A 22,608-nucleotide genomic window follows, 5' to 3' on the forward strand; every position below is an offset into this window, starting at 1 on the left:
AAAAGGAGATTTGCATTAGAGATTTGGGATATAGGTTTTGTGTTTTCCAATTATTTTTTCTAGCAACTTTTTTACAATTTCGACCCTTAATTCCAACCTCCATTTTTATAAACCGATTTGGTGTATGATATATTGGAATTCCAGCCTCCAGAAGAAATTGGTTCTGCATAGGTATTTACTGCTAGCAATTATAGCGGTGAAAATGTTTGTTTTGGTTGATAAAGAATATTTTTTTTTAGATTAATATGGTGTTCGGGCCAGTTTGTATATATCTTATTTAATATCATAGATCTTTAAGTTAACGACCATGTAAGTTTTCAATAACTTTAATATTTATGAGACTCGAACGGATGATTTTTAAGAAGTAAATTTAGAATCTGATTGGTTGAATTACATCCTAATATTTTAACATTTTTGGATGATAACAAGGCTTCTCATATGCTAATGAATTTTGATAGCTGCAGGGATCGTCTACTGGAAAAATAGTTCATCATGTTTTCAGGAACCCTGAATTATGTGAATTGTATGAAGTTATGACACTGGAAAGACCAGAAGCAATTGAGCTTTTTTTTTAATTATTGATTTATCTAAAAAAATAATAATAAAATATTTATGATTTTTTTATTTTAGAGAGCAAGGAGTTAAAATGAATTTTTAACTAAAAAATAAAGAGGATAGACGAACGTGGATGCTAGAATTTAGAAAGATCAAATTTTTTTATTTTATTTTATTTTTTCAATGAACCACTTAAGCAGTATTTAAAAATGGATTGAAATTATATTTTTTTAAATTAATTTTTTAATTTTAAATTAATTTTAATTTTTATATTATTTTAAAATATTTATATTCAAAATAATTTAAAAAAAATAAAAAAAAATATTATTTGAAAATATTTCTTAATAAAACACATTTTAAATAAAACTGCTAATACACTCATAAAAACTCAAAAATAACCCACCCGTTTTAAGAGCTCGACTCAGTTGAGAGTTGAGAAGCGCGTGAGTTTGGAGACAAAAACACTCCAACAAAAATAATTCTAGAAGTCTCTCCTATCATCTCATAAAACCCACTCGAAAGCATCACCTCATCACTCTTGCTAGCTAGGGTTTTATCTGCTTTACTCAAACTCTCAAGCATTTCTAGAACCGGGTACTTATGTCTCTCTTATGCCCTGTTCAAGATTTCATTAACAGCTGTATGATGAATCTGATTTTGTTTTTGTTTGATTGATTAGTGCCCAAAGAAAAATAAATAAATGGCAACAGCACAGTTGACAGCATCCTCAATTTCGGTTTCAGCAAGGAACTTGTCTTCCTTTGAAGGATTAAGAGCTTCTAATGTTAAGTTTGCGTCTTTTAAACCAGCTGGTGGCTTTGCTCTTTCTCAACGCCCTTTTCGGTGCTTGGTAGTTAAAGCTGCCACTGTTGTCGCTCCCAAGGTAAAAATTAATTCTCTTTACCAACCAATTGCTTTTGTTTTTCCTTTTAAAGTGCTGAATGTATGCTTAGTGTGCTGTGTTGTATAAAATGGTTTAAATTAGGAATTAAAGTGTGTTGTTTTTGGATTTGCTGAGTGTTAGATTTGTTAGAGTATTTTCTCATACCTTATTTTGGGTTCTTTTTCCTTTTGTTATCGATTGCATCCACAGAAGGTTGTTTCATTTGGTTTAATTTGATTCTTGTTGGGTTTTAATTCAATGCTTTTAATGGCTTGTCTGATTTGATGGTACTTCATTCCTGTAGTACACGTCCATTAAGCCTTTGGGTGATAGAGTGCTGGTGAAGATCAAGACTGTTGAGGAGAAGTCTGAGGGTGGCATCTTACTTCCATCTTCTGCCCAAACAAAGCCTCAAGCTGGTGAGGTGGTTGCTGTTGGAGAAGGGAAGTCGATTGGGAAGACCAAGCTGGACATTTCTGTGAAGGTCATTTTTTTGCCCATTAGATGATTTCTAATTCTCTTATATTCATTCATAATATGCTACTGAATTATTGGGTTGGTTGGTGCTTTGCTTTTAAAGACTGGTGCCCGGGTTGTATATTCCAAGTATGCGGGGACTGAGGTGGAGTTCGATGGCTCAAGTCATCTTATACTGAAGGAGGATGATATTATCGGCATCCTTGAGACAGATGATATCAAGGATCTTAAGCCACTGAATGATAGAGTATTCATAAAGGTACATTACCCTCCTCTATCCATTGGTTGGCGCATATTGATTAGTATATTTCATTAATGGGATGCTGTTTGTCTTTGGCAGCTGGGTGATTTTAGTTTTAAAGTTGTGTAAAGTAATTGATCTCGAATCATTAATTCCCTTTTTTCACCTCATGTTGCCTTTTTGGGTGTCTTGAAAATGATGGCATGGCATGTTAGCAATAAATCTAGTATAATCTTCTCCATGCTTCATGGTTGTATGGGCACTTGAAGTTTCACAATAATTTGTTATTTGGATTTGATTGTAGCTTGCTGAGGCAGAGGAGAAAACTGCTGGAGGCTTGTTGCTGACAGAGGCAACTAAAGAGAAACCTTCTATTGGCACGGTGAGATCAAGTGTTTCTGACATTTCTCACATGCATTACTGGAAATGTTCATCGGTTGTGATGCATATGCTGCTTTTTGATGAACAGGTGATAGCAGTTGGACCTGGACCACTTGACGAGGAAGGTAACAGGAAGGCACTATCCGTGTCCCCAGGAAGCACAGTTTTGTATTCCAAGTATGCTGGGAATGACTTCAAAGGGAGTGATGGTGCTAACTACATCGCATTGAAAGCTTCCGATGTAATGGCTATACTCTCTTAGTTGTCAGTATTCTCTACATGTGTGACTGTGTTTTGTGGCTGAGTTGCCTCAGGGCTTACGGATTGTGATTGTAGTCTTTGAATGTAATTTGAACTGCTGGATTGTTTGAATCAATTTGGAGCACAAATTCTCACTAAGATTTCTGGCTGACACCCCGGGGGTGGTGGATTTGGTCACAGAAAGATAGGGATGATGATAATAATAAACTATATTTACTGGTTAAAGCAGTTTTAATCTAATCCAGGGGGACTGATTCCATAATGTGTGAGCAATAAGCCGTTTGTGTTAAGGATCCAACCCCACTCCTGTTCCCTAAAGATGAAGTGAATTACACAGAACTGGGCAGCTTTTCGTCGAAGGCGCTGCTGGTTCAATACAAGATTCGTATATGCTTAAAAGCGCACTTAGCTTTGATCCGTGTGACAGACGCTATCATTATACATTATAGTATACATTATACAAAATAACTAAAACAGGAAAAAAAACAAAAAACAAAAAGATAGTTGGAAAAAAAGGGTTGTTCCTGTTTTAAAGTTTTAAAGCCTGTTTGAAAGCTGTTCAGGTTATTTTTTAAATTGTTATTTTGAAATATATTAAAATAATATTTTTTTTATTTTTAAAATTAAATATCAAAACATATAAAAACAATTAACTTTCAGTAAAAAAATTAAATTAAATTTTTTGAGAAACACAGTTTAACAGTCTTATTATTTAGCCTTAACAACTCTTTTTACATTAAAAAGGTTATTTTTTCAAGATAGATTTGGATTTTAATGGTGATATTATCAATTAATTTATAAAAAAATTATATAAATTATCATTACTGCAAGATGAAATTGCCGAAATTCTTCCAAATAGAAATTCTCATTATCATAAAATTAAATAAAAATAGATTTCGGAAATTACCTCGTAGCAGATCCCGGGTATATGGCTAGTCATTTCTACAACATATCAAAGTTTATATCATTAGTTCACGCACGTGAATTTCACCTAAGAGAGGGCGACAAAGCTAACACTAAAGGGTAGAAAGTGCTGTTCTATTAACAAGATGTGGAATTGCAGGTAATTAGCGATTGTTAATGGACATAGCATTTACAGGAGAAAATGTGTTAATCGGCAGTAGTAGATTGGCAAGATGCTTTCATGGATCCTTTGCCTCCTGTCCACTCTCCCGGATGTAATCCAAAGTTGAACTACTAGGAATACTACCATCTGAAGGCAAAAGTTGCAACAAAGGTGACAGTATTTGGGGGATTGCTGTTGGACAATCCACAGCTCTAGCACCTAGCACCACATCTGTGGCAGGAGCTCGACTACCTGCAGCAAGATAATGTAATTCCAGTCACATCTTCCCGAGTGTAGTCACATTTTCCTTTGTTACACAACTTAAAAATCATTGACAGAACGCCTGGGACAGCTGCTGAGGGCAAAAAAAAGGAACAACCATCAAGGGAAGTCAACTTTAGCTCAGATACTCCACCTGACCCATTTATCTGTTAAATGAGGCAGCTGAATTATCATCATACTGCCCCCTCCAGACATTTCCACTGTTAGTGCCACTACAAGCTTGATTGGGAACAGGCACATTACCAAGATCTCCATCCAAGCTCATCTGTTGCACTTCAGCAGATGACAGTATCTTTATGCTCTGAACACAGCTCACGAACTCCCTGAGAACAATTTCAAAATGCATATTTGAGAGTTATAACAGGACATAAAGGACAGAGGAGAAATAATGTTATAAAAGTACTGAGGTCCATGACTCACTCCCAAGGATCGTCTCCAACAAGTAATATGTCATTTTCATGATCAACATAAACCAGTTTCCAGTCTGAACTTTGTGGATCTTCTAGTTGCCCTTCAATGCCAAACATTCGGGCAAGATCATGTCTCAGCTCGTTATAACCTTTATAACGAGTGACATCAATAGATCTTCCAACTGAGCCACGCTTTTGGACCTGTATGAATTTGAACCAGCATTAGGATATTTACTCGGGAGCGAGCAAAATTATCTACAGTGGAATAATATTTGTTGAAGAATATTTACCAGTTACTAGTTAAAGAATAAATAACTAAAGAGTTGATTTCTCCTCAGACAAGGATTGTAAGCTGCTAATAATCAATAACACATACAAACATTAATTTTTTTTTTCTAGGTGAGATTTCTCAGTCTGTTAAGCTGGGAGCTTCTCGAGAGATTAAAAGAGAGGGAACAGGCAGGATGACAAACCTTCGTATATGTACGCATCCGTTGAGTCTGGTTGGTCTGGTTGGTCCACAATCCATTGTTCAAAACCCCAGTATCATTGATGGCAACGTCATTCGAACAACCAGGCTTGAAAGGTATGTTTGGCACAGCAAATGACTGGGAGCTAATTGCAGCTGTGGACAACTCGGTCTCAATATCTCGTGTAGTACCACCATAATTAGCAAGCAAGTTCTGAAGATCCTTTTGAGAGTCATATCCCCTTGACAATAAAGTATCGGGTGCCAAAGCATCAATATTAGATGCAAAAGGAAGACTGTTTCGAGGATGTGACTGGACATCACTATCCAAGCCAAAGGTTGGGACTGAGAAATTCTGCTGGATGTTACCAGCATCTAGGCAATATGATGTTCCGGAAGAGGAAGCTTCCAATTGATCAGTCACAGCACCTTTATATTTTAGTTGGTCTAGACCTCTTGAGCTGGGAAACTCATTCTTGACACGAATTTCAGACTTGTTTTGGAGATCTTGAACAAGATTACTTGCAGGCTCAATAACTGAATCACCCATCAACATGGCCGGAGATAGTTGGTTTCTGTTCAGGAAATTTTGTGGAGAAATCTGGCAATTATTAGTGGAAGGTGAGGTTGAACAAGATGGCGCTTCTCCATCTGTAATACTTGAACGTGCTCTAACTGCCATAGGTGGTTTCTGCAAGCCTTGGGGCTGGTTCATAGGAAAAGATTGTGTTTGCATAAGTGCGGCTGTTGAGAAGCTGCTACCGCCAAGTGGCTGCTGATTATGTGACAGAGGTGACTGCTGAAGTTGCTGGTGGGTCTGCTGTTGTTGTTGCTGTAGCTGCTGAGACTGCAGAACTGAGCTTGCGGGGGAGGGCAACTGCTGATGCTGCTGCAACTTCTGTAGTAACTGAAAGTGAAGCTGTTGCTCAGAATGACTGGGCTGTGATAGTTGTTGCAATTGTTGCTGTTGCTGTGGCTGTGCCCTCTGTGATAGGTTTTGCTGTATCAACAGCAGAGGGGACTGTTGCAATTGAGTCTGCTGCTGTTGTCTCTGTGAGAGGTTAGATTGTTGCTCCATTTGTTGATGAAGCTGTGAGTCTTGTGGTAAAGAGGTCAGCGGATATGAACTTTTATTAGCAGAAGGTATGCTTTGGGATTGGGTATTGCTTGCCAGTAACTGCTGCTGCTGCTGAAGCTGAGAGTATACAACTGGTTGCTGCAAATTCTGATTTGGAATTTGGTTAGGGGCAACCACACTGTCATTGAGTGTAGGTGGTTGGAAAATCTGCTGCTGCTGTTGATGCTGTTGTATTTGTGGTGGTGGTTGTCGTATTTGTGGTGGCTGCAGTTGCGGCTGTTGCTGTGGCCAATGCTGATGCTGTTGCTGTTGGGAAATAGGTTGCTGCTGCTGCTGCTGATGGGGATAAGGTGGCTGCTGTTGGTTAATAGGAGTCTGCTGTTGGTTAATAGGAGTCTGCAATAATTGTTGCAGCTGCTGTTGTTGAGTCCATGCCATTGGTGGCTGAGGCAACTGACCGACTTGGTTTTGTGGATTTGTCTTGTTAAGTTGGACACTTGGAGGAGATAGGCCAGGGGCTTGAAAATTCAATACCTTTGATGGATCATCAGTGCTAAGATTATTATGCAGGGCATTGGAAGGAACCATCGATGGGAATAATCCTGATTGAGTAGCTGGAAACTGATTATTTTGCTGCATGCTCATCCATTGAACTAAGCTCAAACCAGGAAAGATTGAGCTTGGGGGATCCTTCATGCCAAATTCATCTCCAAGCCAAGGCATGGCTCTCTTAAAAGCATTCTCTACATCAGAATCGTCATCTGCAAAAGCACTGCAAAAGATTTAGTTTACAGAGACGCAGCAATCTATAATGAAAACAGATGGCTAATTAATAATATCAAGGATAGTATTAGAGTAAATGGACAAATGTTAGTCTATTTAACACTCTACTTCATGGGACATGTTGATTTACTTGGATGTACTGGGCCTTAAAAAATTGAATCCATCTATAGATTTTAAATTCCAGATAGGAAAAACTTGTCGAGTACCAGGCAATATAGTTTTTTTTTCTTACATCCAATCAACATTCTTGCTGAACACAACTGTCACTGGTTATAATACACTAACAGGAAAAACATAGAAGAAAATACGACTGTAGTTTCTATCCATTTGAAATGTTTTAGAATCATTGTAAATGGCAATAAGATAAATTTGCAGCAGGTGAAACTATTATATGCAATATAAAAATGGGGTCGTTGATGAATTTACCTGGCATCCCTGGCTGCTTAGGGAACTTTGGTCTGAAAAACGGAGGTGGATATATGTAGAAAGGAGTTACAACAGGCTCAATCTCCCAAATCGAAACTCTGCTTGGCCGTTCACCTGCAGTTGATTCATCCCACCCAACCTATCACCATTTAGAATTGGTTGGGTAAGCTACATAATTAGCCATTCGATTTATTCAATTGAGAAATATCTCCATAAAAAAGTAAGGCATGCGCTTGAATGGGTATAGAGAGAATAATCTAATGACAAGTAAAGCCAAAGTTAATAGCAACCAAGTATCAAACAGATATTTAAAATCAACGTTTGGCAGAGAAGCTACAATCAATACAACTCTAGAAGGTCACTAGACAGATAGTGCAACCAAGAAACTAAGTTCTACAAATGTAGCTCAAGCACCGCATGCCTCTAAAATAGTCCACTAGACTGTTTTTTAAAACGTCGCAAATTGTTACACGAGAACACACAACACAACTAAGTTTACACATCCTCCATATCATACAAAATGTACAAGCAGCTAATAATACCTGAAGATTGCGCCACTGCGAATTTTTCCAGCGCACTGGATCCATATCACTGATACCAGTGATTGTACCCATGTATCTGCGGACTCCTGACTCTTCAGTCTCAAACATCATTCTAAATCTCATGCCAAGTGACACTTGCGTGTACAATGCTTTATTATACTTGGAGAAGGGAATCACAAACTCAGAAGGGCTTGCCCTATTTAAATCAATTACATTTGTTAGGTCATGCCTTTGGCTTCATAAATTAACCTTCTCCACCGACCAGATAAATTGTGAATTTGCGATAACACCATAAACAAGTTAGTGCAGTACCTTGGATTGTAGAATATAGTGAATGGGCTGTTGTTTGCAGCAGCATGAGCTGCGGCAGCAAGAATTCCAATATGCATACTATCACTGGATATAACTGATGAAGAGAGAGCTGGTTGTTGTCTATTAGCACGCCTTATACCCAAGAGAAGCTGTGATTTCTCATCTCTACATCAAACCAGATTATTTCGTCTCAACAGAATGATATTCCAGCCGAAAATCTTTCATATCAAACATTCAATCTCATACCTTATGAAAAGAACAGAATCACCAGCAAAAAGTCTTTTTGTGCTGACAAAGACACTCCAACCTGTAGTGAGCAGGTGCCTTTTTGGTTGCCCTATGATCAAGGAACAGTTTAATGCACTTTATTCTGGTTTTTAAGTTATAAGAAATCAAATATGTAAAAACCTCCTAATATTTGATCAAAACTGTAAAAGATCTATTCTTCATAAGGCACCAATATACTAAAGAAGATTGAAATTTCATTTTCTATTTGTTAACAAGTAGCGACATTAATATTAACATTGGAACCTGAATTTATAAACTCACTGGCTCAAAACTACATCCTACGGAGGAAGGAAAGATACATATATACATCCACGGATGAATTTTGAAAAAACAGTCATTTAATTTCCATATGGCAACCCTGTTCAAGTGTTTCACTATGAAGTAGCATAAAGTACTTTATGTATCAAAAGGGGGCTGTACCTCGATAAATATGCCTAAACGTCCATGTATTGTCGTGTAAATCTCTGGCCACCAGCTCCTGAGCAGGTGGTTGCATTGAAAAGTCCTATTCAATATAATCAATGGTGAACATTTGTGAGGCAGATGCAGACACATGATCCATAAATATAAAATTTTAGTCATATTTGAAAAGATTGTACGCACTAGAGGAGGGAAAATCTTCTCAGCTGCTCGACGAGGTACAGAAAATCCACCATGAGTACTTGTATCACTGGCTGTAAGAGTTTTGCAGAAGAACTCGGTAGGTTGCCTGTTTTGCTTTAGCCCCATGTCAGACGCTAGCAGTGCTTCCTTCTCATACTGTAGATCAGATATTTTAATCAATCAACCTCACAATCACACTTATTTAGCCTTGCATAGAATAAGCGAAAAACGTTTTATTAAAATGTTAAAATTAAATAGCTGACCTACTTTGCTTACTGGTTGAAGGGTCATCTGTGCATAGACCTCATCAGTTTCCACATCAGCCTGAGCAAACATATGCATAAATCATCAAATATAAAACTTTGGAATATCAAATTTGTGTTCCAGACAGGCAACCAGATCTCATATATTGATTCTTGTCAAGAAAGACATCTAAGGCATGCAAGAACACCAGCTATTCAAAATATGCACCAATTTCAAGCAAGGCAATATTTTTCGAAGATGTTTAATTATTACAAACTGCTGCGTGGAACAATGGAGGTCGTACATGCAATGTGACATTATGAAGCATACAAATCAACTTGGAAGGAAGGTTGGGGTAGCTGGGTATGAAATCAGTCTCCTTTTGCATTGATGCTGCAACCTGAAAGTTTTAAGTGTCAAAGTAACTTTCGTCAGAAACGACAATCCAGAGTAGCTGTTCAGTTTGATTTAGTGAAGGTGACATACCTGCTCACTGTGGCCTTGAGGGAAGTAAACTACGAGGCTTCCAACTGGAGGCAAGGAAACCAGTGGCCCAGCACAAGCATGCCACAACTCTGAATTGATGCATTTTCTTTCCCCTGCATTCAAAACCAATCAGAATGCTATCACAATCATACAAATCAAACTTTGATTGAGCTAAAGAGTATAAAACATATTTCTCATAACCAATTCAGTCTCTCTGAAAATGCGAAGTACATATAATTTCAAAACAGGTGAGGTTCTTATTTCTGGCCCTGAAGATTACATGATCGATCATGACCAAGATATATGTAAGAATCATGAATTGTATCAGCCACACAGAATGTATTTCCAGTGGTTCTGAAAGGGCTTACTGAATATTTCTTGCCAGTATATTTTTATCCTTAACATTAAGATTTTATGAATGTAAAAAATTTCATGTGAGAAATGTTTTTCACTGGACTGAAAACAAGCTGTCTTCAAATTCAGCAGTGGAATGGAGAAATTCAGGAATTTGAAAGGAAGGAAATTCCAAGATTCAAAAAATTTAAAATTCTGTTTAAAATCAAACAGTAGACTGCATAAATTCAGAAACAGAATAAATTGGAACCTTTAGGTGTTAATTTTAAAAACAAACTCGTGCACCGTACATATCTTCCTGCATAACCTATAGTATTATACGGAAACTCTTAAGTCTTTCAAACAAAAATCTGATACTCAAAACCATATGAGATGCCAGGAAAGTGAGATACAAGTAAATGATCTACCAACTAAAAACCCCAAATGCAAACATGGATGCCATATAGCATAAAAAATCTGTGCTAACATTTAAAAAATAGTAGTTCTCACATAAAAGGAGGGGTAGTTCTCACATAAAAGGAGGGGGGGGGGGGGGGGGGGCGGCAAAAAATATCACAACTGCCAATAAAAACTCAATCTTCATTCAACAGTACATGCTAAGAAAAGTGGAATAAGAATTGAGTAATAAATCACCAGATTCCTGAACTCCCCAAAAAAAGTCTTCACCAGGAAAAAAGGAAGCATGAGCTCAGGTATAGAGAAGTAACCATGGAAATCAAAATAACAAACAAGAAAACAGCTATAGCACCAACATGTATCAAAGAAATAAATTTTGAATAAAGACAACCTACCTTCTGCAAAATTTGGCAAGAAGCCATTTGAAGGAACCTTCATTCTTGCAGATATGAATAAAAAAAACTTTTTTATTTCCCAATCAACTCCTCTCTTCCACACAGGTTTTAACCATCCACCTCAAACCCAACTCCTGTTTTGTTTAGTTTCAGGCTCTAACTACATAGCCATTGCCAATAATTGCAGGATAACTTATCTTGAAATGCTCAAAAAGAGTAAAAAAGAAGTCTACCTTTAAACCAAGAAATCAAACCCCAACTAAATCCCTCAACATAACAAACAAAACCAAAATCATAAGGGAAACGAGCTTTCTTTCCTCGTCTACTTCTTTGTCTTCCAGAAATGACCCAGTAAGTTACTAATCTTGACCATCTAAAAAAAGACTGGAGATTTTGATCACCAAAACAAAACAAGATATCCCATTTTAAAGTTCATTAACTTGACAAGGATTAAAGAGAGATTGAAGCTGAATTGTCGCTGAGAAATCAGAGGTAGCAGAAGCAGAAGCAGAAGCACAAGCAAAGACAGCTTTTTTATTCATGTCAACAAGCCGACATATAATAGACTCAGGCTGACAATCAATCAGACCTCTATGTTTTTTTCTTCTTCTTCTTTCTTTATTTTTTTAAGTAAAATAAACATAACAAAAGAAAAAGTAAGAGGCATGATTATTAATTATTACCACATGGTTATTAGTCAATTTAGACTGTATTATGTTCATAGTAATTTAAGTTTCAGACCAAATATAGTAAGTTCAGGAGGTTTTTTATTTTATTTTAGATTTAAGTATTGGAGTCATTATTAAAGGAATTTATTAGAACTCATTTAAGCATTAAAAAATTAATCTCCATTGAATTCGAAAATATATTTACTGTAAAACAAAATAAAATAAAATAAAATAAAAAAGAAAACCATGAGTTCACCTCAATTTTCCAGCTAAAATCACTTTTTAGGAAATTATGTTAGAGTATACTTTTTATTAAAAAATAAAGGTCAAGTTAAATTTAGTCTTCATTCATTGCATAGTTTTTTCCTTGCATTTGATTGAGTGGGAGTATCTCTACAATGATTGGTGCTGTGATATTATCCTTCTTTGCTTTAATTTTCAGTATGTGTGAGTTCCGTGTGAATTCTACAACCGGAAATATTGAATATTTATTTTTTATAAATACTTTAACTGTTTGACCTTAGAATTTAATTTTCTATTCTCTTTAGTGCTACGTTGTCGTCCTGCCATTGAGCCTTTTTCCCTTGGAAAATGGACCAACCAAAACATTAATTAACGAATTTCTTTCTGCGGTTATTTTTTTAGTAGTTGGGATGATAATAGCACTTATTTTTTAAAATATTTTTTATTTTAAAATATATTAAAATAATAATTTTTTAATTTTTAAAAATTATTTTTGATATTAATACATTAAAATGATCTGAAAATATCAAAAATATATTAATTTAAAGCAAAACAAATTTTCAAAATTTTTCAGAAACACTTTCTAACAGTAATGTCAAACAAACACTGCTGATTCATCTGCTTGTAAAGATTATTTAAAAAAAATATTTTTTAAAAATATTTTTAACATCAACTCATTAAACACAAGCTAAAAATATAAAAAAATGATAATGTTATTTTTTAAAGTGGTTTTAATTAAAAAATTTATTAAAATAATATTTTTTTAATATCAACAAATTAAAATAAACTTAAAAATAAAATAAAAATTAATTTTCAACAAGTAAAAAATAAAAAATTTTAGAAACACAATTCCAACTGCCCACGCCCAAAAGCTAAATATGTAAAAGCATATATGTTGGACGTAAACATGAGTGATAAATTCTCTATCAGTTTGGAGCAGTAAAGGAGAGATAGATTTTGTGTGTGAATCTATATACGGAAGGCTCCATGTGAAAAAAAACCATGAATTTTTCTCTTTCTAGTCATAATAAATAATGAAAAATTATTACATGTAAGAACACTTTTATACAACTAACTTTTAAAGTAATTGAAGCTGAAAAGTCGTTCCTTTATGAAGAAAAGTCAGCTAATATATTTTGAAAACACTTTATTTCTTAATTGTGAAGCATTTAACTTCAAATAATTGCTAAAAATTAATTTATTTTATGTAATTTAGATCGTTTTGATACACTGATTTTAAAAATAATTTTTTTAAAAATAAAAAAAATATCATTTTAATGCATTTTGGTACGAAAAACATTTTAAAAAATAATTACAGCTGCGCTCCCAAACAGACTCTAAAACTTCTAAATTTCGTGTGTGAATCTATATACAGAAGCTTTCATATGAAAAAATCATGAATTTTTTTCTTTCTGGTCATAATAAATAATGAAAAATTATTACATATAATAACACTTTAATACAACTAACTTTTAAAGTAATTGAAGCTGAAAAGCTGTTCCTTTATGAAGAAAAGTCAGATAATATACTTTGAAAACACTTTATTTTTTAATTGTGCGAGCATTTAACTTCAAATAATTGATTAATCTTAGTTCTCTCAATATGTTCTTAATTTACCCATGATTAATCTTCTATTTACTGAAAAAAAAAACAATTAGTTTTTGAGTAGACATTTTTTTTAATATTTATTTTCTAATTTAATTCAAACACTAGGATTAACAACTCAAATTTAAGATCATGGTGATGTACTAAGAATTTGTGATGTGATAGAGGTCGATAAATAGCACGAAATGATCTTCGAGGGAGGGATTTATTTTCACATTAAAAGAACAGCCCACTAGCCGCAAAAGCAGGGGATGTTCACATGTCACGAGGTGTGGCGGTCCAACTTAGGACATCATTCTACATTAATTAAAGCTAAGCATATGGGCAATTAATTATTTTTTTTAATAGTCGAAGGGAAACTTCTCTAATGCTATATTTTATCCAGCAGCTGAGATGCTTGGGAGATCCTGATTTCAAGAGTGTCCATATTCTCCATAATGCTGTAGGACCTGCCCACCTTTACCTTATATTCCTCTCTTTCGAATCAAATAAGCCATTCTCTCCACCCCCTTCAAAATTCAAAGAAAATTCAAAGAAATTATATATATAAAAAAAAGAAGAGGCAACGACTCCAGCATGCTAAACCAGAGGAATAATTGAACAAGAAATTTATATAAAAGAGCAAGGAAAGTTACTCTACTCCTAGACTCAAAATATTATTTATTGGAATAGTATTACGATGAATTTGCATACGTGGGGCATAAAACAATTTAACTAGAGTTGGGGACCAGATGATCTTATTAGAATGATACAATGTTATTTTTAAATTGTATTGCTATTTTATATTTTTAACATTTAAATTACTTATATGTCCTCGGAACAAAAAAAAAGTGCCTTACGCAGAGGGGATTTTATGTCTTTTTAATTTTTTTTTTTTTGTTAAAGCTACATTACTTAATTGCACCTCCATGCAAAATTAACAAAACTATAATACCGGATTTTTTTTCTTTTAATCATGATTTTTTTTTTGTTAATTTCAACTTAACTTAGAAGAATTTTTGTATTTTAATCATTTTTAAATATTAAAAAAACCTTATAGGTGTGCTCTATGCTCTATGCAAGCATTAGTAGGCGGGCGGCTCTCATACCTTTTGGGCGGCGCGTGAGAGATCATCATTTGGTCATCAAATGTTGCTTTCCGCGACAGCTTGTAAAAGGCCTCGATGCCCCTATGTGATAGAGCAGCGTTGGCTGCCAACGCTGCCATTTCTTTTCTTCTTCTCTTCTTTTAAAATTCTATGTCAATCCTTTCAAAACTCGAGACCAACCCCTTCCATTTTTTTCTTGACATTTGGTTTCTGTTCTTTTTATCACTATTTTTTATTTTAAATAATCTATAAAATAATATAATTTTTTTCAATTCCACCTCCTTCATATTTTAATCTTTCAAATTTGGTTTTCATTCTTTTATTGCTATTTATTTTGTTTGAGATTATTTTTTAAATTGGATTTTAAAAAAAAACTTCATCCTCTGGTTTTTTTTCCTATCAAGTTTGATTCATATTCTTTTAATTGCTATTTTTTTTTCTTTGGTAAGTTTTTATATTCATTGGAAATAAAGTTTCTTGATTGAACCTGAGTTCAGGATTTCACAGGTTGCGAGTTTTAAAGATTCAACTAGGTTTAGAAGGTTCGTTCAAGTTTGCTTGTTTTTTTAGTTTTCTATGTATAAGCAAATTCTTTTTCATTTTTTTATCTTTTAGCATTTATTCAATTAAAGACTGAGTTCCGTTCTTTTTACTTGCTTTTTTGTTGAATTTTTCGTTGGTCTTGAAAATGATCCTGATTATCTCCAGTCTCTTTTTTTTATATAGTTTTTTGTTAGGTGTTTTTTGGCTAATTCTTTTAATTGATTTTTTTCTTAGTTCATCTTTCAATATTTTGAATGATTTTTAAACTTATAAGAATATAATTATTTTTTCTATTTCATCCCCTTTTAGTTTTTTAATCTTTCGAATTTAGTCCTCATTCTTTTTATTTTTACTTGTTTTATTTGAGAGAAATTTTTAATTTTTTTTATACAGTTTCATCCTCCTTAAGCTTTTTTTTTTTCCTATCAAATTTGATCCTAGTTCTTTTTATTACTATTTTTTATTTTGGAAAATTTTTTTAATTATTTTTTTAATTCTATCATTGAAAATTAGATTGGTTAAGAATTGAGTTTCTTAACTGAGCCCATGTTTAGGATTTCACGGGCTGTGAGTTTTGAAGATTAGCCCAGGTTTGGAAGGTTCGTCCGGGTTTGCTTGGCTTTTTCTCCCTTCATTAAACTCATGTTTTTTAAGTTTCATCCTTTAACATTTATTCAATTGGAGACTAGACTTTGTTATTTTTTTAACTTGCTTTTTGAAGGATTTTTCATTGATTTTGAAAATGACCCGGGTTTTCTCTAGTCTTTTTATTTTCTTTGGATTTACTTGGGCTAAACAAAATTAAACTGGTTAAAAATCGAGTTTCTTGATTCAACGAGGTCTATAATTTAATAGGTTGCAAGTTTGGGACCTTTGCCCAAGTTTAGAAGGTTCATCTGAGTTTGCTTGATTAATTTTTTTTTGTATTTTTAAGTTGATGTTTTTTAATTTATATCACTAGCGATAAGACTTTATTTTTTCCTTTATTTGCCTTCTACATAAGGTTTTTGTGAATTTTCAAAATGACTCGGGTTATTTTGAGTATTTTTATTTGCTGTTTTTTGTTAGGTTTACTTTGGAAAATTTTATAAGTTGATTTTTTTCTCGATTTTATCCTCCAGTACTATATCGGTAGGCAATTAGTTTTCTTGTTTTGTTCTAGCCTTCAAGGCTAAGATTTTTTTATACTAGGATTCATGATTTTCTCTGATTTCCTTTCAATTCATCTTAATCTTATAGGTAGAGAATCTATACCTATTCAGCTATTCTATAGAGATAATCCTAAGAAGACAAAAGGGTACATGAGAGGTCTATATGCAGTTCTAGTATTGTTAGTACAAAAAAAAAGAGATTTTGAGGATGTATGTTGGTTGTCGTGCTAGCAACAATATTATGGCAAAGTATAGACACTCAATTTCTAGCCTTGATAATATTTTAAATGGATTTCATAGGTTTTATATGTTTTCTAAAATTGATTTTAAATGGATTAATGAACCATATTTTATGTAATTTTATAGGTAAGTTTTTTGTTGTTTATTTTGATTTATAACAAGAACTCATAGGAGCATGTTGAACATTTAAGGAATGTATTGTTTCTTTTGTGAAAAAAATGCTTATATATTCTAATATAAAAAAAGCGTGACTTTTGCATGAAAAGATTATATTTCTTGGATATGTTGTTAGTCTAAAAGGTATTGAGATGAATGATGAAAAGTTTATGGCTATCCAAGAATGGCTTACACCTAAGTCAACTATGGAGGTAAAAAGTTTTTATGGTTTGACTAGTTTTATTATAGATTTTAGTACTCTAACGAAACCTTTAACTGAAATAGTTAAAAAAAAATTATAGGTTTTAAATAGGACAAAAAACAAGATCATGATTTTAATTTATAAAAGAAAAAAATTAATTTTGACTCCATTGTTATCACTGCCTAATTTTATAAAAAAACTTTTGAGATTGAATGTGATGTCTCAATGATAGATATTAGAGTTATTTTAATGTAGAAAAAAAGATACATAACTTATTTTAGAAAAAAGTTCAAGGTGCAACATTTAATTATCATACTTATAATAAAGATCTTTACCTTATGGTAAAAACTTTGAATACTTGACAATATTACTTATGCTTATAGAGTTCATGATCTAAATCGATCATAAGTCATTTAAATATCATAAGGGCTGAAAAAAGTTGAATAGTCAACATGCTAAGTAGGTAGAGTTTATTGAAATGTTTCTACACATGATTGAGTACAAGCAAGATAAAAAAAATATAATGGCTAATAAATTATCGTTAAGATATGTACTTCTTTCAACTTTAAGCACAAAATTATTAGAATTTGAGTATATGAAAGATTTATATATTAAGGATATTGATTTTGACCAAGTATATGTTACATGTGAACATTCGGCCTTCGATTAGTTTTATAGGGTTGATGGATATTTATTTAAAGAAAAGAGATTGTGTATGTCTAATTATTCTATACGTGAATTACTAGTTCATGAAACTTACAGGGACATATTAATAGGACACTTTAGGGTTGGTAAGACTTTAAATGTTTTTCATGAGCACTTTTATTGAAAAGATGAAAAGAGATACACACAGAATTTGTAATAGATGCATAGCATGTTAACAAGCTAAGTCTAAAGTTTTACCTCTTGGTTTATTTACTTATTTACTAGTGCCTAAGGAACCTTGGATTCATATATTTATAGATTTTATGCTAGGTTTGTCTAGGTAAAAAAAAAGATGGGGACTCTATTTTTATAGTTGTGAATAGGTTTTTTAAGATAACATATTTTATATCTTGTCATAAAACCGATGATGCAATCAACATTGTGAATTTATTCTTTAGGGAAATAGTTCGGCTTCATAGGTACCTAGAAGCATTCCATCAGACCGTGATATTAAAATTTTTAGCTACTTTTGAAAGGTTTTATGAGGGAAATTAAGGATAAAATTATTATTTTCTACTGCTTATCATCCATAAATATATGGTCAAGTTAAAATAGTTAATATGACTTTAACTACATTGTTAAGAATTACCATTTAAAAGAATTTAAAAAGTTAGCTAAAAAATTTTATTGATTAACATACTAGAGATCATGTATTAAATGATATTATCATTCACTTATCGATATTCAAAGATCAGGTCTAATATTGGATCATACCATTCTAGATCAATTGATAATTAATAGAAACAATTAATTCACTAATCAAGAATTAATTTATACTATATATGATAACCAACATCTAAAAGACAAGTTATAATATAATATCATTTCATTTTGGGTCAGTTAACAACTAATAGAAGAGAACAATTTTAATACTATTTTTGTTATTATATTTAATTTATTATTTATTTTAAATTCTTTTAATTCTTAATCAACATCTGAAAAATAGGACCTAATATTAAACCATACTATATTGAGTTGATTAATGGATTATCATTCTTTATTATGTTTCTTATTTTTTATGAAAAATCCAACCTCTTAGTTTAAACCCACATGCAATTCTACTGTTATTTAAATACTTCAATTAATCTTTGAAAAACGAACAACAAATAAAATGCAATCAAACAACATTAATAATTTCTAATTTTATTGACAATTCTTCACATAATCCCTTATCACACAAAAACTTATCTCATATTCAAATTTATATATTTTTTTAGTCATGCTCTCAAAACTAAAGCTTATATAAAATCAACAATTTTTCAACGTAATAGATCATTTATTTTTATTCTTTTTTATATTATTATTATTACTTTCTTAAAGAAATTACCAAAACATTTAACATGTCCATAATTCTAGAAATTACAATAAGGAACATAACCAATCAAACATTGTCACATAAATTTTTCAAAATCTTTTAAAGAAATAAACTATAAATAAAATCATATTAAATCAAACAGAATGCTCATTTAACATTAAACAAAAAAAAAAGATTCCAAAACCTAATTTCAATCGATCAACAATCCAAAATTCAAACAAATCCTTTAATCTGATGTTGCTCACGGTTGATGAGGAGCTGTTAATTTATTGCTACTTATGATAGTTGGCCTTGCTGATGAAGGATATTTTGCTCACAGTAGAGCTACTAATAATTCACTTTTTAAGGAATTAATTTTTTTAAAAAAAATTATTTTCCAACAAATAAACAGATCCTTATATTACTCTTAACTCTTTCACTTTCTAGACTCTTCTAGATATTTCCTGTAATTTCTAGATGTCTCTAGAGTGTTCTATTACCTCCTAGATCTCTCTGTAGTGTTTTCTTACATTCTAGATTTCTCTAAGGTGTTCTCCTCTTATAAGTCAATTTTTTTTTCTTTGTAATTATTATTTAAGACTGAATTAGTCCTTTTTGTAAATATGTCAATACTAAAGTATTAAAAATTATAAAATAATCAGAAATTGGCCAAATCACATCAAAACATATATTTTTTTGTGAATTCTGATATATTTTTATTTTTTAAAATATATTAAAAACAGGAACAAAACTGAGTGATAACAAAAAAAATTTTAAAAAAAATGCTGTGGAACCACTTTTATGTTCAAAATGCTCCCATTAATACCAAAAACGCTCATACTAAGTTCAAATTTAGTTTTTATCCCTACACTCTAGCTATTTTAAATATTTTGATAGTATTATATCAATATTAATTGAACGAAGTTTTATCTTTGAAAAATTATTGAATTTTTATTTACTACATCGAATATAAATTCAGTAGAATATAAATTAATTATTTAAATAATAAAAACAGCAGAAGTATAAATAAAAGGTATATAAATCTAAACTAACTAGCTATGAATATTTTCACTATAAATGGGGATCCTTTGGACACAAAAAGTGAATCTGTCAAATTGACAAATATTTTGTACGGATTAAATACAATAACAAATTATGAAAAGAAGCCGTCCCAAAAGACGACCTTTCGTATTTGCTTTTTAACTCTAATACTTTGCATGTTCAAGTCTTGAATTTTCTTCATTCACGGCTTCCTCTCCTTCAAAAGTTGTAAACAAGTGCTCCTTGAAATGTCCTTTTCCTCACCCATTCTCCTGTTATTATCAACCAACCTCCTATCTATTATTTAAGAGTTTATATATTTTTCTATTTTAAAAATATTAAAAAAAATTAAATTTTTTTATATTTTTCTTTACTTTAAATTAATTTTTTTTTAATTTTATAATATCGTTTTGATATGCTGATATTAAAAATAAATTTTAAAAAATAAAAATAAAATTATTATTTTAATACATTTACAAACAAATATTATCTTAACTGATTAATATATTGTTTGTGATTAATCCGTTTGTACAGTAAATTAAGAATATATCCCTTTCCAATAATCTCAAGAGTGTACTTCTTAACCTTAAAGGATAATTTAATTGGTTAGATTTTGGGTTTGCTCCTCAATGGTCACGAGTTTGAGCCCTCTCAGGACCACTGGAGGCTTACATGGTCATTAACTTCAGGGCTCGTGGGATTAGTTGAGGTACACACAAGTTAGCTCGGACACCCACATTAATAAAAAAAATATACTTCTTACACTAGTATTATTTGTTTTTTTTTAAATAATAATAAATGGATGCTAACCCTAAGGTATAAAGCCAGAAAATCAAGGAAAGGACCAAACCTTTTTACACACATATATGTGTTATAATTTCTCATATATACATTATTATTTAGTTCATAATATTGAGATCCAAAAAATCTTAAATTACATTAAAAAAAAAACAAGAAGCTATAAGATACATGAACATTAAACAAAACCTATCATTTTCCTAACAAATATATTGAGATGCTTTTTTGTTACGAGGCAAGCAAGTTTAAATTTCTTGACTTTCTGCATTTATATTTTAGAGCCAGTATTTAAAAAAGTTTATTAAGTTATTTTAAATGCATTAAATTCTTAAAAATGATTGGAGAAAGAATTTAATCTTAAGTAATGAACAAATTATTTCATAGACACCCCTTGTTCTTGAATAAAAAAGTAAAGGCTACTTATAAAACAACAATATCATTGATACGTTTTCCCACAAAGAAGTTAATCGACATCAACTCCAGTACAAGCCTATTGTATACGAGGCTACCTGTTATTTTGATATGTTTCCTCACAAGGAAGTGAACAATTTATATGAATTCCAATTACAATCCCATTATATTTGTGTGCACTTAATATGTTGATCATTATAGCTGTAAAATCATAATTATTAGACAATTATCTCAATTAAAAAAATTAAATAATTGTGTAAATCATGTAAATCAAAGTTTTTAAATATATGTTAGACTAATCTGCAAAGATATTTAATTTATCATAACAAAAACATGCTAAATAAAATACGTTCAACAAAAATCTAGAATTTATGTATATTTAAAACTATAAACATGTAAAAACATAACTAATGATAAACATATTTTCAACACAAAAAATAATAATAGAATTCTAGTATGCATACTAAACATATAATCAAATTTGGAATTAATATTAATTCAAAGTTATAGCATACATTGTAGTAAAAAAAAAAATATTTGTCTTTAAATTAAAGCAAAGGAGAATATTTACTTGATGAAACATTTAAAGTAATGAGACTTTGTTATTGTTAAGAATGAATCATTTGTTCCCGAGGCTTTATTACTCCTCACTTGTACAACTAAAATGTTTGCAATATGCCTTCCAAGATTTCAACAACACCACCTTAATTTAGGTGCACTTCTAAACAAGGTATTTGAACAAAAAAAATATGAAACTCAAATATCTCTAAACAAGATGAAGTTAAACTCTAGATATGGAGGGAAACTAAAGCATAAAATCAAAATAAAACACTAAAATAAGAGGTGAAAAAGAATATGTAAAAATCTAAAAAATTATAGTTGGAATTTGTTCCTTCACCATTACTTTTTTTATAGTGAATTTTGGAAGTTAAAAGGTTGAAGAATTAATAAAAATTAATTCTTATAATTATCAACTTTTTATTAGCCATTGTAAATCAAGAATTAAATATAGAAAAAACAAGGGCTTTATGAGTAAAAAAATCATGGGTTCTTTGATATTAATTTCTCATTCACATTGGATTTGTTTAAATCATGCTAATTAAAATAAATTTCCGCCAACCCCTACATGAATGAATATTGTCTTATTAGTTGAAAATGAATCAAATATTTATTCAGAGATACTGATTTGGCAAATTATTACATTAGGATAGGTAGCTTTTGATCTTGAATTTTTCTTGGTGAAATACTATCGGATTTACTTGGATAAATAGTGAATGCGATGTCTTTAATTATTTAGCTTTTTGTGTAAAACAAAACGATAGTACTCACATAGTTCTATACCTAGATATTTCTTTTCATTCTCACTATTGCTTTTATTTTAGTCCTGAACAACTCTTGGATTCATGAGTTTTTTAGAAAATTCAGTCTTTATCGAAATTCACAAAGAAAATATCACATTTCTCACTCATATAGGTGATCTTATTAAAAATATTCTATTATACTTCATTTGGTGTACCAAGATATGCAAATTA

At 31.7% G+C, this 22,608-nt stretch overlaps 2 protein-coding genes across 6 annotated transcripts; one reads left to right on the top strand and one right to left on the bottom strand.

Moving 5' to 3' along the window:
* Window positions 1-989: 989 nt before the first annotated feature.
* On the top strand, window positions 990-2,936 carry LOC133688235 (20 kDa chaperonin, chloroplastic). Its single transcript, XM_062107659.1, has 6 exons — window positions 990-1,149; window positions 1,235-1,438; window positions 1,743-1,922; window positions 2,019-2,174; window positions 2,461-2,538; window positions 2,626-2,936. The coding sequence occupies exons 2-6, from the start codon at window positions 1,256-1,258 to the stop codon at window positions 2,797-2,799; spliced, it is 771 nt and encodes a 256-aa protein (XP_061963643.1). The 5' UTR covers window positions 990-1,149; window positions 1,235-1,255; the 3' UTR covers window positions 2,800-2,936.
* A 708-nt stretch (window positions 2,937-3,644) lies between these two features.
* On the bottom strand, window positions 3,645-11,521 carry LOC133688917 (auxin response factor 19-like). Of its 5 annotated transcripts, none has more exons than XM_062108564.1 (14): window positions 10,932-11,521; window positions 9,787-9,899; window positions 9,605-9,700; window positions 9,334-9,381; window positions 9,058-9,213; window positions 8,875-8,959; window positions 8,413-8,503; window positions 8,167-8,331; window positions 7,855-8,050; window positions 7,313-7,451; window positions 5,030-6,864; window positions 4,567-4,757; window positions 4,390-4,469; window positions 3,645-4,116 (listed from the first exon to the last, which is right to left on the bottom strand). In XM_062108564.1, exons 1-14 carry the CDS (start codon window positions 10,972-10,974, stop codon window positions 3,941-3,943), a joined length of 3,414 nt encoding a protein of 1,137 aa, XP_061964548.1. In that variant the 5' UTR covers window positions 10,975-11,521; the 3' UTR covers window positions 3,645-3,940. The 5 variants fall into 5 exon arrangements, with proteins under 5 accessions (XP_061964548.1, XP_061964547.1, XP_061964549.1 ...); XM_062108563.1 differs by having other exon boundaries at window positions 9,325-9,381; window positions 10,932-11,520; XM_062108566.1 differs by having other exon boundaries at window positions 3,980-4,116; window positions 4,280-4,469; window positions 9,325-9,381; window positions 10,932-11,520.
* Window positions 11,522-22,608: the final 11,087 nt, after the last annotated feature.

Source organism: Populus nigra, chromosome 3 (genome assembly GCF_951802175.1).
Source record: "Populus nigra chromosome 3, ddPopNigr1.1, whole genome shotgun sequence".
Lineage (NCBI taxonomy): Eukaryota > Viridiplantae > Streptophyta > Magnoliopsida > Malpighiales > Salicaceae > Populus > Populus nigra.

Coding starts and splice junctions, on each gene's coding strand:
- LOC133688235 (XM_062107659.1), top strand. CDS start 1,256: ATGGCAACAGCACAGTTGACAGCATCCTCAATTTCGGTTTCAGCAAGG. Junction 1,439..1,742: donor CCACTGTTGTCGCTCCCAAG/GTAAAAATTAAT, acceptor TCATTCCTGTAG/TACACGTCCATTAAGCCTTT. Junction 1,923..2,018: donor AGCTGGACATTTCTGTGAAG/GTCATTTTTTTG, acceptor TTGCTTTTAAAG/ACTGGTGCCCGGGTTGTATA.
- LOC133688917 (XM_062108563.1), bottom strand. CDS start 10,974: ATGAAGGTTCCTTCAAATGGCTTCTTGCCAAATTTTGCAGAAG. Junction 9,382..9,604: donor TTCATAATGTCACATTGCAT/GTACGACCTCCA, acceptor ATGTTTGCTCAG/GCTGATGTGGAAACTGATGA. Junction 9,214..9,324: donor CCCTTCAACCAGTAAGCAAA/GTAGGTCAGCTA, acceptor TCTGATCTACAG/TATGAGAAGGAAGCACTGCT.